An 18758-nucleotide genomic window follows, 5' to 3' on the forward strand; every position below is an offset into this window, starting at 1 on the left:
AGAAATGAAATGAAAGAAATGAAAGGCGTGGAAACAACTTTTTTTTTTTAAATGATTCGCTTTAGTTTTAACACAGTGCTATTTTTGGTGCACAAGTTATGAGAAGCTCAACAGAAAGACTTCAGCAATGGCAGAGCAGAAGTTTAACAACACACCATTCAATCTAAAACCTAAAAAGCGATGCCAGTCAGAAGGTAAGCTAAGCTTTTCAAATACAGTGCATCAGCAAAAGATATTTTCAAACTCACGCTGTAGATCATGTAGATGAACATCACAATTAATAATTATAGGAGATGTTTTACTTGTACAAAGTATATGACTGCTGACACCAACATCTTTGTGTTTTTATCATTTCAAGCAATGTTTTTTCTTTAATGTTTTTTTCTGCATTATTAATAAATGTAAAAAAAAACTACCTAAACCAAGACAAGTAAGATGATGAGATACTAAAAGTGCTTCCACAAAAGACAAAATGTCCCTTGATAATGCAAGGTGTGGGTCTAAACCTCAAAAAATAAAATAAATATCAAATAAAAGCTGTCAGTGACCTCAGCAACCTGAATCTCTTGCCAGACGCCAGCAGCTTTAGCATCGGTGTCCTGGGTGTGTGCAATCCTGTAAGATGCTGCATGCCCTCTTGAGAAAGCAAGCTCTATACAGGTCCATCAGGGAGGGAAGAGGATGACCAATGATTTTTGGGGGCCATAATAACAATTGGTAGTGCCTTTTTATGTGCCATGGTGCAACTGGAGAACCAAACAGAGATGCAGTATGTCAGTACTAGGGATGTGTCGGTCGCGAACGAAATGGCTCTTAGAGCCGGATCTTTGACGTGAACGACGCGAGCCGGCTCCTTATCGTGAGCTGTGGGGTTTTTTTTCTTTCTCTCACCCTCTCTCACGCACTTTTTTTCCGCTTCACTCCGCACGCGAGCCTTGTGCTTGCGCTGAGCAGAGGAGGGGGTTACACTCAGTAGCACAGGAACAGAGCAGGAGGGAAAGCGAGAGAAAGAAAGAGAGCCAGGGACAACAACGTCACATTAGAAAGGTATAGTAATCATCCACAACTATTTTCAGTTGCAGATGATAAAGGATTCAGAAAGATTATTCATGCGGGCCCATATGACAGAGAATATGCATCTTCTTTTTGTTTTCATATTTTAATTTACATTTAATTGTGTCGTGGTTTGCAGTGTTTTGTGTTGTTTCACTTTAAATTTGTAAAAGGAAAAAGCTGAAAATTTAAATAGTTAAAAGTTGAAACGTGAATAGTTGGTTTTTGTATTATATGATTTATTTATTACATTTTATGTGGAGTGAATAAATAAAAGTATATTTACGGTGGCCCCTACAGACAAAGCACGTACAAACTCCAAAACACCTAAAAACTCCAAAACACGTAAAAACTGGCACCAGACCAAGTTCTAAAAACACGTTATTATAACAGGTCGTAGAGCAAGTTAATCAGTAGTCTTTGAGGCTGCTAATGTTGGTTTGTTTAGGCAGTGGGATGAATGTGGCTGACTTCAGGCATGGTGGGATGCAGGATTGGGACAGCGAAGCGTTAAAGATCTTCGTGAAGAACCCAGCCAGCTGATCTGTGCATTCTTTTAAAAAGAGCTTAAATATATTTAAGCTTAATTATGTCAACAGATTTGCTGAATTCTGTTTTGTGCATTGAAAATAATCAAAAGATGCTTTGGAAAACTGTGGTTATTTAGTTAGTTTGGCGTTAATTAGTTACTAACTACTTACCCTTTAACCAACAAAACAAATCAGATTACTAACTAACTTTTCTTAACCAGGCATTTCTTTTTTACCTGCCATTTAAACAGTCTTTGTCTTCTGTTACAACATTGTTATTCAATTCTTTCAGTTGAAACGAAGGAAAACAGCGTGTTTGAAGAAATGAACATGAAAAATAAAGGAACTAAACAAACTTCTGACACAAATGGTGAGTTATACAAAGCAAAATCAAAACCACTACTTTTACTACAAGGCATCATGCAAAGTACTAACCAGCCTGTCTTACAAACTGGAAGGGTAGAAAATTTGGTGCCTCATAATCTGCAAATGACAGTGACCTCAACAGAAAAACAATAGCAGCAGTCACTGCTACTGTTACGACAGGAACTGATATGAAACTTGCTTAGAAACTGGAAGTGTGCTGTTGGCATTTTCCTTACAAGAGCTTAATGACAACATCCTCTCAAATCACGTTTTGATATGTACAGGATTCACTGTTATTGAAGTTTGATCCATAATATGGGCTTCACCTTGGTTTTGCCTCTGAACTTTTTCAAACAGATTGTTATGTTTTTCCCTAGACAATAATTTAAAAAGTTCATTAATTAGAATGGTTTTATGATTATAAAAAGCCGAGGGGCTAAGTTGACAGAAGCAATTTAAAATCTTAAACGTAAGAATTAGTTTGATTGCTATAATAAGTATTTATTTCTCCTAGATAAGCAGTGTGCATGTATACAATCTTGTACATCAGTAACCATTTGCTGGGGTATTCTGTTACTGATCATGGCCCTTCGCATCTATTGTGAGTATAACTTTTAAAATTAGTTCATCCACAATGTGTGTGTAAAGCCAAAGAAGTGTTACGTTTTGTTTTTCAGTTACCACATTGTTAATTCATAAGAACAAAGACTTATTGAGGAGTCAACTCAACTGGACAAACACCTCCACTGCCTTTGAAACACAGATCAGAGACCTCATTGCAGAAAACCAGAACCTAACAGAACAAATAAAACTCATGAAGATGGAGCTCAGTCTTGGTCCAGGTCAGTGCAGTGTTGATGCCTACTGTCCCAAAGAAAATAACAGTAGGCTCCAATTCTATCAGCTACAAAAATAGGTAATGTCAAATAAATGTGCACTGATGATCTTTATTATTTTATTTTTACTTCTTTTTTTACTTGCAGAAAAGGTTTGCAACACTTGTCGGGAGGGCTGGCTCCACTTTGAGTCAAACTGCTATGCAATTAATGATGCTGAACTTGGTGAGCAGAAAACCTGGGAAGAAGCTCGAGAAAACTGCAAAGGAAAAATTTCCGATTTGGCCGTTGCAATTAATGCAACAGAAAAGGTAATAAGAACTGTGGCTCATTAGCACAGATTTATTTAATGAAAATACATTTTCTTTTGATCACACTCTGTGTTGCAGTGCCTTAAGTAAAGTATTTGAGTATTTCTGATAACTTTCTCTTTCATCAGAAATATATCAGTGACAAAAGCTGGAAGAGTTCAGGAGAAAATGGATACTGGATCGGTCTGAGAGCTGAAGGTGGGAAATGGAAATGGGTGGATGGAAGTTATCTGACTGATAAGTAAGAGAAACTTTGAGTCAATAACAATTTAATAATATTTTTCCAAATCTGGGATGAATCAATTTTGTTTTATACCAATAATTATCAGCTTTAATCAAACTTGTTTTTTTCCTCAGCTCCTGGATTCAGCAGCCTCCTTCTGATGGTCTCTGTGTAATTTCTGTCCAAAATGAAGGATTTAAATCAGTGAACTGTGACCAGAAGAACCAATGGATTTGTAAAAAGAGACTCTAAGTATTTGAATTACCCCAGATAGACTTCAGAAGACTTTTGTAATCTGTAAATATAATTGCATATTGGCAAATAGCTCACTTGGCAATCCGGTGGAAAGTCGACTCCCTTCGTTATTCCCTTCTGTGCCGCCCTTTCACCCTCTATTCACTAGAGGTCCAATATCTATGAGCAAATGGCTCAAGGCTGTTTTGATAACATGACGAAAGCATACTAAGAGTGCCTTGTGACTGATCAGCAGATATCATGAGCTGACAAGGGCAGGAAATATGTCTTTTAAACCAATATTCTACATTGACTGGCATACATGCATTACAGTGATACATGCATGGGTTTACTACTAACTTCAGTCATCATGATAATTCATATTTCAGTCTGTAAACAGGTTCATCTTTAGAAAAATGCTTTTTGCCATTGTGGTATACAAAAGATTTACAATTGTTTTAAAATGTCAATTGTTTCAGAGGCTGGATCAGAGGCTAATTTTTCCCACAGAGATCATAACAACTGCTCTGCAACCAGACCTCGTCCTTTGGTCTAACTCCCAAAAACATGCGTACGTCATTGAACTGACAGTACCACGGGAGGGAGCAATTCAGGAACCATTTGAACGTAAGAAGCTGCGGTATGCCAACTTGGCAGCTGAGGCAGAGGACCGAGGCTGGAAGATCAAGGTGCGCCTGGTGGAAGTGGGGTGCAGGGGCTTTGTTGCCAGTACAACAGCAAAACTGCTTAGAGAGATTGGGTTCAGGGGACAGGCACAACGGCAGGCTATAAGAGAATTAGCTAACACTGCTGAGAGAACCAGTCACTGGCTATGGCTAAAAAGGGCTGACATCACTTGGGCAGCTAAGGCAGTCAGCTAACCGCTCTTCTCCCCTCTGCTCTTCTTCCCTTTTCTGGGAGGCAGTGGGGAGGTAGAGCGTACAGCCCGATCCCCTTCTGACTCTCCTCTCTGCTCTCTCCTGTCTTGTCCCTTTTGCCTTACTTCTCTCTATCACCTTTTCTATCCATTTAAAGAAGTGAGGCTCTGTCAGGGTTATATTTTATGATTGTCATTTGTACTTAGAAACATATAATCATTTATGCTTAGAGGTATATAATCGCTTGCATATTGATAAAATGTCTCATCCTTAGTAGGTCTTTAAGACTCTGTGTACCATGAGATGAGAGTACGTTCACTCCTTTTCCAGAGTTTTCTGGCATACCACACACATCCTAAGGTCACGACAGAGGTCGTATCTTCTCTTTTTTGTATATGGTATGGCAAACACATTGTATCTGTTTAGGTATAAGAGACTTTTGTTTAGGTGAACTGCTGGACTCCCTGGCTCCCTATCTGGGGAGTCATTCACAGGGTCACATTTTGACACACACACACGCACACATACACACACATACACACACACACCCATGTACACACCCATGTACACACATACACCCACATACCTACACGTACACACAGACTGGTACTATTTGTTCACACACATGCCTGTTTAAGATGCCATATGTTAATGAAACTGCATATTCATGTAACCACAATAAAGAGCAGTGCTAAGGAGGGGCTGACCGAGAGTGACGGGGTTCAAGCGGCAGGAACAGCGCTCGGTCTCGGTCACCTCCCTCATGCACGAAATCACACAAAGAGCTCTGGTGTCTTGTGTGTTGTTTTTGCCACTGCAGTAGATTGTCTCAGTTGTTCCAGCAATAGGTTTGTGCCTAGATAAACCTAACAGGCTCTATAAAGGCTAAAGAGATAAGTATTATTTCTCAGTTGCAGTGAATCGATAGAAGAAAATAAACAGTAGAAAACTAAACAGAAGAATGAAGAAGAGAATAACAATTTAACATAAACCATTGACACACTCTGGGGCCTGATCAACCCTGGCAGGGCCTCCTTGGATGAGGGTGTCTAGTGATAATGGCCGAAACACCTGATGAATCCAAGGTCCACTACTGATGATGTGTCCAAAATTTTAATATGATAATGTAGATCAGATCTCTAATCCCTAAACCTAACCAAGGAAAAATGTCAGATTATCTTGGGTAAAAGACCAAAAGTTGAGGCACACAACAATGTTTGCCGCTGGTAAAGTTTCTGGCCTGCTTTCCTCATAACAGCCATCCCTGAAGATTTTCTCCATTTAAAGCAATGCATTATCAGAGATTGTAACATCTAGTCCTTTTACTGAATCATTACCTTCTCTAAAGCCAGCGTTGCACAAATTATAAGTCACGCCTCTGCTAGTTTCTGTTTCTGATAGAAATAAAGATTATTGTTAAAGGTTCAGTGTGTGGCAGGTAGGAATTGGACTCAAACATACAGGAAAAGGGAAAAAAGGAACAAACTGAAAAGCAGCTTTATTGTTGAACACAAACAAAGTACAAAATCATGAAGGTCAAACACAGGTACCAAAAACTGTCACTCTATCAAGGACCCCATCAAAGTTGGAGGAATACAGAATGCACACAGCAAAAGGGAAACATGACAAGTGACGACTGAGATAATATTTACACCGAGATGACAATGAGGCAACAGGCAAAGGGTAGGGGGACAGCTGACACTAATCACAGATAAGGGGACGGGAAGTAGAACCAAAACCAAAGACATACGAACTTGACACAGTGACAGATGATAGCAAACACCGAGATAAAAGTGGATTGACAGGTAATTCACTTATCAACTATGCAATCAGGGAACTAAAGGCACAGATCACAAAACCAATCATAAGGCCCAGGAACCAAAACATAACACCCAAACCAGAAGTCTAAATAATAGAGAATATAGAACCAAACATACAAGATCCGGGTGGTTAGCACTGTTGCCTCACAGCAAGAAGGTCCTGAGTTCAAGACAAATTTCTTTAATATCAAAGAATGCTGTCAATGTGATTTTAAAGAAATTCTGAGTGTTCTGTCATCGTGCTGTTTATTATTGCTGGTACCAGAAACCCGCCGCTGAATAAATCCTGGATTTTTATATACTTCAAATTCTGCAAATAAGTGTCCTCACCAGAAAAACTATAGCATCGGTTATTTAGCCTTTCTAAACCACCATAATAGATTTGATTTATTAACTTTTCATTAACCAGGCTGTTTTGTTTCTTGGCCTGAAAATACTATGCGTCTTCTGTTGGAAGGATGTAAACACGTTTTTTATATAGTTGCACATAAAAGAAATATGTTACATTCATTTAAATATAATAATTTAATGTCATGGTCCTGTGTTTTGTGTTTCATTTTGGTATCATTTTATGTTTTGTTTTAATTTTTATTTTGTATTACTTCTTATGGTTTGGGGCTTGTGTTTTATTATTTCTACCTGCTCTGTTCGTGTCCCTGAATTTGTGTTGCAAAACTGTCTGTGAGTTTTAATTTGAAGGTTTGTGTCTTGTTGTGTCTAATTAGTTCAGCTGTGTTCCCCTCTGGTGTGTCATTCCCTCGTTACCTTGTGTGTATTTATAGTGTGTGCCTGCCTGTGTTCCTTGTCGGTTCGTCTGTGTTATTTGGTAATCTCCGCAGCTCTCTGGTCCTCTTTCTGCTTTCCATCCCCTGCGTAACCTCCTTATGGTTTCCCCTGTATGTGATTCTGTGAGTTATGGTTTCAGGTTTTGTTTGTTTGTCATTAGTTTTTCCCAGTTTAGGTTTACGTTTAGTTTTGCCCTTGTTTTTATTATTTATCGTTCACTGTAAATAAACTCACTTGCATCACCGCCACTGTCTGTCCTCCTTCACTTCCCCGCACGACTGCTGCCCCAGCCGTTTCATTTAATCATTGCGTTTCATACAAAACCCACAAAAATCTTAAGAGTATGAATACATTTAACTGTTTTTTCTGCTAGATAAGACTAGATGTTGTGTTAAATCGTGTCCATCAGTAGTAATGTGCCGGGAAATTCTTTTACTAATCATGGTCATTCTACTATTCTTTGAATAAAGTTTAAAAATTACATTCATTAGCAATATGTGTGTAAAGTAAAAGTAAAATGTGCCTTTTGTTTGTTTTAATGTTTCGTTTGGGGGGTTTTGTGTGTTTGCCTTTGTTTGTATTAATTAATATAAATGAACTTTTAATGAAAACTAATCTCAACTTAGCACACGCCTATTAGAAAAGCTGATGAGAACTAACTGAAGAAAACATAACCGAAGAAATGCGAAACAAGATGACATCATGGAATAAGTTCAGTGTTAGTCGAGCTCAGTGGAGCATTGATGCCTGCTGTCCCAAAGAAAACAACAGTATTTTCCAAATCAATTGGCTACAAAAAGACATAATTTTGGGTAATGGTAATTGCATATTGTTCAGCTGGTGTGTGTGCGTGCATGTGAACGTGTGTACGTGTGTGTTTATGAAAGTTTACAATTAATTCACAAAGTTCATAATTATAGAAGAAGTTTTACTTTACACAGAGTAGGTCTGCTGATGGCATTTAATACAACACAGAGTAAGATCTAAATTGGCACTCTGTGGTTTTTCCATTTGTGTCACTAAAGGGGGTTTCTGCGGTGCAGTTTGTATACTGAGTTTCTGTTCCCTGTATTGATGCTGTTTGGCCAACAGAGGGCGATGAGTTACTTCACAACAAGAAGGCTGTTGTCTGAAGTATCTGTATTCTGGTATTTTTGTGTTTTTATATATCTGTATCTGACCGTATTCTTAGCTTAAGTGGATTATATTGAATCAAGTTATTGTCACAATATTGTGGAATTTTGACAAAAGTTTCTAATCAAGCCAAGAACAACACTGTTCAAGCTGCACGTATTTAATTAAGATGGGGAAGAAGAAGAGCTGTCCTCTATATCTGTACTCTTCATTCACTCATACTGTTCACATCAAGCACAGAGCTGCAAGGAAACTTATTAGTATAGTCCCACATTGTGCATATTACACATATTGTTGGTCAAATCAAGTTTACTGTTTTTTGGTTGTTTTTTGTTTTTGGTGGTTGTTGTTGTTTTGTTTTTTGTTTTTTGTGTGCATACTTAATAAATATACATAAATACATGCTAAGAAGATTTAAGGTGGTTCTGAGTGCAAAAAGGTGCCCAACATGGTACTAGCATCACTAAGTCTTTGGTGTGTGTGTGTGTGTGTGTGTGTGTGTGTGTGTGTGTGTGTGTGTGTGTGTGTGTGTGTGTAAAAGAATACACAGTGTAAAGTTCAAACATGCTGTAGGACAAGTTGTTTTTTTTCAGCCAAAAGCAGAAGCTGGCCTACGCAACAGTGCAACATCGCTTATTGGTGGCAGTGACATCTTCTATAAGACAATGACTGAATTACACTTCAAAAACAGAACAACTGCTGTATGTATGTAGGTGTGAGGGAGTTATAGATATAAGACCAAGCATTTGATGGAAGAAGTGCTTCTGTAACTGTTAGAACGAAGATGTGCAGTTTCTGTCTAAAGTAATTGATGGAAACCAGTAAGCCGTGGTGAACCATGAACCAGTGAATTATGCAAACTTCCGAAATCTATTGGATAGCCTAAGGAGATATTAAGTAAATTAAAACATGGACATTGTAAGCTGTTGCTGCTGTTTGGCCAATAGTGAGCGCTGCATTGCTAATCTCTGGCTCTCTTCCATAGTTTGTTTTTTTGTTTTTTTGTCCTGTCTTTGGATGATGGTTGCCCCTCTTGATACTGTTTGAGGTTTCCTCCTCTTAAAAGGGAGTTTTTCTTCCCCACTATTGCCAAGTCCTTCCTCAAAGGGGAATATTTGATTTTTGGGGATTTTCTCTGTATTATTGTGGGGTTTCTACCTTACAATAGAAACACTAGGGCTCTCGGAAGTCTCGGGAATATAATAAAGTCTCAAATTATAAAGCAAGTTTAGTCTTTTATAGCTACTAAAACTATATCATTAGGTTTAGTTTCTTTGCTGGACATCTTGTGAAGAAAAAGGAACCTGTCCTCTGAGCTGACATAATATGATTTTACATGTTAACACTAGTTTCTCTTGTATATCTGAATGTTTTTTGCTCTGTATTGATCATCTGTCCACATTATATTTTTTTGCCTGTCCCATTTGGATCTTTAGCCATCAGAATTGTTGTCTGAAGGCCAAGAAAGATGCCAAGCGGATTTACTTTACCAATTGGATCATCATGGCCTTGCCATATTGGTCCATTTTATTGACCTTTATTATAATTGTGTGTTTATTTGATTAGGTTGTTACAGACGGGACAAACATGACTGGAGGATAGGACAGGGAGAAAAAATGAAAGAAAGAGAGGGAGAGAAAGAAAAATAGAGGGGAGAAGAGAAAAAAAGAAAACACCTGGATCACCTGTATGGGGATAAGAAAAAAACAGACGAGAAAACAAACAAAAAAGAGCAACATAATAAATACAACACCATCACAATAAACTAGCTAACAGTAGATAACAGTAGATACTAAGTATTACATGTTATTGTGCAGGACGCAAGATCGACAGCGCACAATGTGCTTTGAGGTAGCAGCCAAGAAAGGTGTAGTTTGTGTCTGTGAAAGCCAGTGTGTACACCTGTCTGGATCGGCACGCTTGTATTCAAAAGGTTTCTCCATGTAATGATCTGCTAGGTATTGTGGGGAGCCATAGCCCTGTCCCCCAGGGCATGAAGCAGGTATGGACCACATTATATTTCTGCTTTTCATGTAGTACATGCTGGACCATCACCATATCTGCAAAGATTGAAAAAAAAAAAACACTGACAAATTGTTGCATTGACAAGGAAAAGTGTCTGTTTGTTTTAAGGTATTACCAAGAAAGGAACAGCTGACAACCGAAGTAAATGAGAACAAGCTGCAGACACTTCCACTGAGTTAAAACTGCTAAATATATATCCTGTCACACCAACGCTGTGAAAAAAAAAAAACTCTCTGACCTTGCCTATCATCTATATCAGTAAAAAGCAGAAGTTGGACGAAAAGAGAGAAATGAAAGGCGTGGAAACACATTTTTTTTATGATTCTATTTAGTTTTAACACAGTGCTATTTTTTGGTGCACAAGTTATGAGAAGCTCAACAGAAAGATTTCAGCGATGGCAGAGCAGAAGTTTAACAACACACCAGTCAATCTAAAACCTAAAAAGCAACACCAGTCAGAAGGTAAGCTAAACTAATGCTATTCCTTCTTCTCCACCGGGGCATCATTCGTATTCGAGGATTGATTATTTTCTTTTTGATCATTTCCTTGTTCCAAGGGTCACCATGTGTAAATCCCATACAATTGTAATTACTGATCATGCACCAGTGTGGGTTGATATCTCATTTCCAATGTGTGCGCAAGGCAATGGTTCTGGAAATTTGATTCAGCATTAATGTCAGATGAGTTTTGAAAGTTCATTTGCAAGTTGAATACCACATCGAGCTTTTTCTAGAAATGAATAACACTCCAGATGTTTTAAAATCTATAATTTGGGAGTCACTAAAGGCATATTTGCAGGACCAAATTATTTCTTTTTCTGCTTATAAGAATAAAAAGCGAAATGAACAGCTCCGAGAACTGACAGAGCTTATAGCAAACATTGACACACAATATGCCACCGGCCAAATGCAGAGGGCCAAATGCAGAGGGTACTGCTTCAGTCTGAATTTGACACCCTCTCAATTAAAGAAACCAAGAAGCTTTTCACTTAGATAAAGACATCATGTATACGAGCATGGTGAAAAAACATCATCTTTTCACATCAGCTTCGTCAATCCACTACAGCCCAATCTATACCCCACTTACAGTTAGACACAGGTAAGATGGTAACACACCCTGACGGAATTAATGCTGCTTTCAAGCTATTTGATCAGGATCTCTATACTTCCTGTGCTGATTATTCAGAGTCGGACTTGGATTCTCTTGTTTCTCAGCAGGGGCCCAAGCGGTTGGTAGGGACGGAGGTTACAGGCCGTAACTTAGTCTCTCTGAGGGAAGAGATTGTCTGTTCCCCCAGGACATTTAAGGATTCTGGTGGCCCCCCTTCACTATCACTACCACCATGTTACAACCTGTCTAGACCCCCCCCCCCCCCCCCCCCCCCCCCCAAGACCCAATCAGCGACAGGAAGCAAATCCGTTCTTTATAATGAGATTTATTTACAAAGTGATAAAAAGAGGGACAACAAAGCAGGAGTGTCAACACTTCAGGGTGAGCCAAGGCCAAAATTATAAACAAAACAAATCTAAACTGATTCCCACACCGCTGACCTGACCAAAACAAAAGGCAAAAATAAAGACAGGGTCTAACCTCCTCAACTAATTCAAAACAGGAGAAAACTGGTGATCAAAAGAAACAGCAGCTCACCCCTACCCACTCCACTTCCACAACTGTCAAGACAGCACTGCAGCCAGCTGCTGCCACGGGTATACTGCTGGGTCATGAGGAGAAATGCGAGAACCTCCCCCGCCCCGGCATTACAGCCTCATTTTAATGGGCGGGTCCTGCAGCTGGAACCAGTCACGACGGAGTTGTACATCCACGCACCAATCGAAGCAGGGGCCTGGCGCAGCTGAAAGAACAAACAGATACATTGACTGGCCTGCATTTTGTATAGCGCTTTTCTGGTCCCTAAGGACCCCAAAGCGCTTTACACTACATTCAGTCATTCACCCATTCACACACACATTCACACACTGGCGATGGCAAGCTACATTGTAGCCACAGCTGCCCTGGGGGCAGAGGCGAGGCTGCCGGACACTGGCGCCACCGGGCCCTCTGACCACCACCAGTAGGCAAACATGGGGTTAGTATCTTGCCCAAGGATATTTGGCATGCAGGAGGCAGCCTGGGATCAAACCACCAACCTTCTGATTAGTGGCTGACCTGCTCTGCCACCTGAGCTACAGCCATCCACTGCACTGCACAAAATAGCTCAGTCATTAGCTTTGTCACCGGTTCAGGCTCCTGCATTGTCACCCGCCCAGTTACTTGTTCAGTTCTTGACTCAGACATCAACTCTGTCTCCAGGTCACTCATTAGTTCAGTCACCAGTGCAGTCATGTACTCAGCCATCTGTGTACATGACGTCCCATCTGCTTTTCAGGCTGCAGCTCGAGCTGGTTGTCTGTCTCCCGCAGCCAGCCAGCTCTGGTTGCAGCCTGAAAAGCTACCCGAGCTGGCTGGCTGTCTCACGCAGCTCAAACTAACTTCACCTCAGCAGGTGTTTCCGTACCATCTGGCCTTTCGTCTGTTCCAGCTGGGGGTTTATGAGAACCCAACCAGCATCATGTCAAGTGAGCTGGGGGTTCTGGAGAGCCCAGCCAGCATCAAGCCACGTCAGTTTATCCAGGTGCTTTGTCTCAGCCACAGGACTCCATTCTGTCTGGTCCTAGTCCTGGTCCTGCCTCGTCTAGTCCAGCGGTTGCCACGGCACCACCTCGACCATGTCTAGCTCGGCGTGGGCGGCCACCTTCCCATCTTCTGGCTGGACTTTTTCACTGGTCTAGACAGCCTTCCACACAGCCGGCCTCCGGACCTGTTTTGTTGCCGCCGCCTTCCACTCGGCTGGCTTCCAGACCTGCTCTGTCGCCGCCACTGCCTTACATGTGGTCGACCTCTCTCCTGTGTCCAGGCCGCTTCTGCTTTCCACACAGTCGGCCCCTGGAACATCTGGACTTTGGAGTTCTGTGCTGCCGTCCACCGGGGTGACCACCTGAACTACTGAATTATGGATTTTGTGCTTTTGGTCTCCGGAGTTATGTTTTTGGACTCTTGTGCTCCTGTCTGGAGATCCAGATTTTTATTTTTGTCATGTCTGTGTATTTATCCTATAGTGTTCAGAGTCGTATCGTCCCTCATTGCTGTGTGTTACTCTCCCGGTGCTTCCTCCTGAACTTAGATCTCCCAGTATAGTTTTGTTTTGTATGCTTTTCCCCTGCCAGCAAATAAAGCTGTGTTATTGTTTTTTTAGTTTAAGTCACTGCCTCTGTTAGTCCTGCGTTTGGGTCCTTTCCTGCTTGCCTTCACACAGCACATTCACCATGACAGACGGTAGCATTGGGAGCAAAAATAAGTGGGATCACCGGGAGAAATACTATTCACAAGTGCTCTTGGTATGCAGATGACCTCCTTTTGTACATTACAGACCCGGAGGCATCAAATCCTTCAGCTCTGGACCTCATTGGATCCTTTGGCCGTCTGTCTGGTTAAAGATTAACCCTAGCTAAAAGTACACTATTTCCTATTAACCGTCTGGCAAAGGAGGCTGATTACTCAACCTTTCATTTTACATTGAAATACTCCTTATTCACCTTTTTAAACAAAATTTTACCCCTATATTAGAGAAAACAAAATCAGATTTGGCACGCTGGTCAGTATCACCCATCTCTTTTGCTCGGCGGGTCAGCAATATTAAAATGTTAGTCCTGCCTCGATTCATGTATCTCTTCCAGATGATAACCCTTTTTCTTCCTAAAACCTTTTTCAACCATTTAGATGGACTCATATCATCTTTCATTTAAGACAAAAAAGTTCCAAGAATCCGTAAACCCCTTTTACAGTGTGCTAAGTCGGAAGGGGGCTTGGCCCTACCAAACGTTATGTATTATTATTGGTCTGCCAATATTGTGAAATTATCCACCTGGATGTGGGCTTTTAGGGAAGGCACTGGGCCACTTTGGTCCACCATGGAGCTACATGGAAATCTCACTACATCCCTTGTTGGAATAATGTGTTCAAGCCTACCAGTCAGTCGCAATGTTAATTTTAAAAATCCTGTGGTTACAAACTCTCTTAATGTTTGGTTTCAGTGTCGACAACATTTCGGTCTGGGGTGGTCGCTTGTCTGCTCCCCTATTGCGTCAAATCATCTTTTTTTTTACCAGCTCTGAGTGATGCAGGGTTTGAGGTTTGGCACAGTAGGGGAATTATCTGTTTCTCTAGATTTGTTTGTTAAAGGATCATTTTTACCTTTTGAAACGTTATCTAAAGATTTTGGAATCCCAAAGACTCACTTCTTCAGATACCTAAAAGTCCATAGCTTTGCAGTTAAACATTTCACTTCTTATCCAAGTCTACCTACTGATTGTCTGCTTGAGGACTGTCTGCAATTTCGAAAAAACTCAGGTTGTAAATCATGTAAATGAAAGCCTAGATCTTTATGTTTTAATCATTTCAGTACATTTCTTGTACTGTTTTTTTACTGTAATACTAAATGCAAAAAAACCCTGACAAAAAATAGACAAGCAAGATGTTAAGCTTACTAAAAGTGCTTCCACAAAAGACAAAATTTCCCTTGATAATGCAAGGTGAGGGTCTAAACCTCAACAAACAATCGAAGACTTTTGTGCATTGCAAATAAATAAATAAATAAATTGTGGTTACTTAGTAACTAATTAAATCCAACTACCCTTTAACCAAAAAAAAAATCATATTACTCAGATTAACTAACCTTTCTTAACCAGGCATTTCTTTTTTACCTGCCATTTAAACAGTCTTTGTCTTCTGTTACAACATTGTCATTCAATTCTTTCAGTTAAAACGAAGGAAAACAGCGTGTTTGAAGAAATGAACATGAAAAATAAAGGAACTAAACAAACTTCTGACACAAATGGTGAGTTATACAAAGCAAATGCAGAACCACTACTTTTACTACAAGGCATCATGCAAAGTACTAACCAGCCTGTCTTACAAACTGGAAGGGTAGAAAATTTGGTGCCTCATAATCTGCAAATGACAGTGACCTGAACAGAAAAACAATAGCAGCAGTCACTTTAACTAACAAATTAGACTTGACATCCACCAAATTAGATTGACTACATTTTTTTTCTTGCCATGAAATCATTCTTTGTCTTCTGCTACAAGGTTACCCTTTAAGTCTTTCAGTACGAAGGCAGGAAGAAAATTTATATGAAGAAATGAACGTGAAAAACAAAGGAACTAAACAACCATCTGACACAAATGGTGAGTTATACAAAGACAATACAAAACTGCTACTTTTACGACAGGAACTGATATGAAACTTGCTTAGAAACTGGAAGTGTGATGTTGGCATTTTCCTTACAAGAGCTTAATGACAACATCCTCTCAAATCACGTTTTGATATGTACAGGATTCACTGTTATTGAAGTTTGATCCATAATATGGGCTTCACCTTGGTTTTGCCTCTGAACTTTTTCAAACAGATTGTTATGTTTTTCCCTAGACAATAATTTAAAAAGTTCATTAATTAGAATGGTTTTATGATTATAAAAAGCCAATTAATGATTTTAAGTTGACACAAGCAATTTAAAATCTTAAACGTAAGAATTAGTTTGATTGCTATAATAAGTATTTATTTCTCCTAGATAAGCAGTGTGCATGTATACAATCTTGTACATCAGTAACCATTTGCTGGGGTGTTCTGTTACTGATCATGGCCCTTCGCATCTATTGTGAGTATAACCTTTAAAATTTGTTCATCTGCAATGTCCGTGTAAAGCCAAAGAAGTGTTACGTTGTGTTTTTCAGTTACCACATTGTTAATTCATAAGAACAAAGACTTATTGAGGAGTCAACTCAACTGGACAAACACCTCCACTGCCTTTGAAACACAGATCAGAGACCTCATTGCAGAAAACCAGAACCTAACAGAACAAATAAAACTCATGAAGATGGAGCTCAGTCTTGGTCCAGGTCAGTACAGTGTTGATGCCTACTGTCCCAAAGAGAATAACAGTAGGCTCCAAATCTATCATCTACCAAAATAGGTAATGTCAAATAAATGTGCACTGATGATCTTTATTAATTGATTTTTATACTTGCAGAAAAGGCGTGCAAAGCTTGTCAGGAGGGCTGGCTCACCTTTGAGTCAAACTGCTATGCAATTAATGATGCTGAACCTCATGAGCAGAAAACCTGGAAAGAAGCTCGAGAAAACTGCAAAGGAAAGATTTCCGATTTGGCCGTTGTAATTAATGCTGCAGAAAAGGTAATGAGAACTGTGGCTCATTAGCACAGATTTATTTAACGAAAATACATTTTCTTTTGATCTAAACACACAGAATCTGATAACTTTTCATCAGAAATATATCAGTGAGAAAAGCTGGAAGAGTTCAGGAGAAAATGGATACTGGATTGGTCTGAGAGCTGAAGGTGGGAAATGGAAATGGGTGGATGGAAGTTACCTGACTGATAAGTAAGAGAAACTTTGAATCACTAACAATTTAAAAATATTTTTCCAAATCTGGGATGAATCAATTTTGTTTTGTATCAATAATTATCAGCTTTAATCAAACTTGTTTTTTTCCTCAGCTCCTGGATTCAGCAGCCTCCTTCTGATGGTCTCTGTGTAATTTCTGTCCAAAACGAAGGATTTAAATCAGTGAACTGTGACCAGAAGAAACAATGGATTTGTAAAAAGAGACCCTAACTGTTTGAATTACTTAGACTTCAGAAGACTTTTGTGATCTGTAAATATAATTACATAAATATATTAAGTAAATATTACCATGGAAACTTCTACTCAGGTTTTGTTTTGAAATATTACTAAATAAATAAAGTTAATTATAAGGGGTTTTTTTTATTGTCAAGCTGTTATTATTTATAAGTTACTAATAATTAATATAAAAACAACACCCAGCTCGCCCCTGGGGGCGGTTCATCCTTCAAGCTCGGGTCCTCTGTATCTTAGCTGTACCCAGGACTGCGCTCTTCTGAACAGAATCTGGGATCTGCTGCAGCCACTCGCCTAGCTTGGGAGTCACCGCACCTAGTGCTCCGATTACCACTGGGACCACCGTCACCTTCACCCTCCACATCCACATATCAGTATTTAGAAAAACGCAGTGAAAGGTTTAAAGTGTCACTCAGCTATTGTTCTTTGTGTCACTGAAGTCATTGTACTTTGAAAAGATACAGTTGGTATAAGTCTGTGTAGCTTCTCACGTTATCAAGCCATGGTCATCTAAGGAGCTTGGAAAGAAAAACAGCGGACTTTTCTTGACAACATTTTACTTGTCATCTGGAAGCTTCTTCAGGTTTAAGACCAAATGGTGGAGAGCCAAGAGGTTTTGGGTGAAACCATTGTGAGACCTTGCCTTACCCTATAATGTTACCCATTGAGATCAACTGAGGCAAGGTCTGAGTCGGTGTTAGCGCCCACTCACATCTTTTAATTCATTTTTATCAAGTCTGTTTATCTGTGTGAGAGAGAAAACACCCATCCCCATATGGCATTATTTTTGTGCCACTATTTTGAGCGCATGTAAAAAAAAAAAAAAAAAAATTGAGGGCACTTAAAAAAAAAAAAAAAAAATTACAGGTGCAAGTGTTGCAGTTTGAGGATAAATTTATTTTGAGCGAAGTAAATTTGCGTGAACAAAATTCACTGCTGCGTGCAAAACATGTATTTCAGTGTTTGCTATTATCCATACACAAACACACAATAGCAGCCCCTCTCGCTCAGTTTTTGCATTTGCGCTTGCTCGCAATGTGTTGCTTGCGCTCTCAACATTTCTGCCCGTGCGCGCTCAACGCTTTCTGTACACCGTTATATTTGTGCCACAAAACCAGCCAATCACAGACTTGGATGCAAAAATAATCTGATTTAGAAAACAAAGCGCTTCAACATGAAACATATTATTAAATTCTCTCACCTCCCACCTAAAAATAAAAACAAAAATGAAAATAAACTGGGCCATTGTCTAGATAAATAGAAAATACATTAGGAAACAAATTTATCCAGCATGAATGTGCAAATGACAGCAAAATATGGATATAAAATAAAGTACAATAAACATTTTTCTATTTTCAAATGAAAATAATAAAAGCTAAACCACAGCATGAGTAAAATTTATGTTCACATGTCACATATGCCAATGATCACACCTTTTTACCTTTTTTAGAAAAGTTGGTCAAAGTTTGGCTTTTTGATCCATCTGCATAGGTATCCACTGGCTCAGGCTAACGTTTGACGCGAGAATTAATCAACCCATCGGACGGTTATAGATGTCTTCACTGATGATTATGAATTGATTATACCACAAACACAAACTAAAGTTTCCCTATCATTTCAGTGCAGTTTATATACTACATTTAATGTTTAACCAGTAAACACATGAAGGAGCTTGTCTAGCTACAAATGAACACAAGTAATTTTAATTCTCTCCAAACATACTGAGGCGGAGCTTGAAAATCAGGGGTGCCCCACCGGCTGTGAGGCCTTGTGCATCCATTGAGCCCACACATGGCACAAAAGGCTCTAAGTGGCCTCTTCCTATGAGGCAATGAATTAAATGATA

At 39.5% G+C, this 18758-nt stretch overlaps 2 protein-coding genes across 2 annotated transcripts; both read left to right on the forward strand.

Annotated features, from left to right (window-relative positions):
- Positions 1 to 2690: 2690 nt before the first annotated feature.
- On the forward strand, positions 2691 to 3571 carry LOC102776283 (C-type lectin domain family 17, member A-like). Its single transcript, XM_035904359.2, has 4 exons — positions 2691 to 2833; positions 2933 to 3096; positions 3225 to 3337; positions 3454 to 3571. Exons 1-4 carry the CDS (start codon positions 2764 to 2766, stop codon positions 3569 to 3571), a joined length of 465 nt encoding a protein of 154 aa, XP_035760252.2. The 5' UTR covers positions 2691 to 2763.
- Positions 3572 to 10591: 7020 nt separating this feature from the next.
- Positions 10592 to 16906, forward strand: LOC102783217 (C-type lectin domain family 12 member B-like). The gene is made up of 8 exons (XM_087847823.1): positions 10592 to 10658; positions 15014 to 15091; positions 15343 to 15441; positions 15825 to 15911; positions 15988 to 16152; positions 16284 to 16447; positions 16542 to 16654; positions 16771 to 16906. The coding sequence occupies exons 1-8, from the start codon at positions 10592 to 10594 to the stop codon at positions 16886 to 16888; spliced, it is 891 nt and encodes a 296-aa protein (XP_087703949.1). The 3' UTR covers positions 16889 to 16906.
- Positions 16907 to 18758: the final 1852 nt, after the last annotated feature.

Source organism: Neolamprologus brichardi, chromosome 11 (assembly GCF_056152115.1).
Source record: "Neolamprologus brichardi isolate AB-2024 chromosome 11, ASM5615211v1, whole genome shotgun sequence".
In the NCBI taxonomy this organism is placed as follows: domain Eukaryota; kingdom Metazoa; phylum Chordata; class Actinopteri; order Cichliformes; family Cichlidae; genus Neolamprologus; species Neolamprologus brichardi.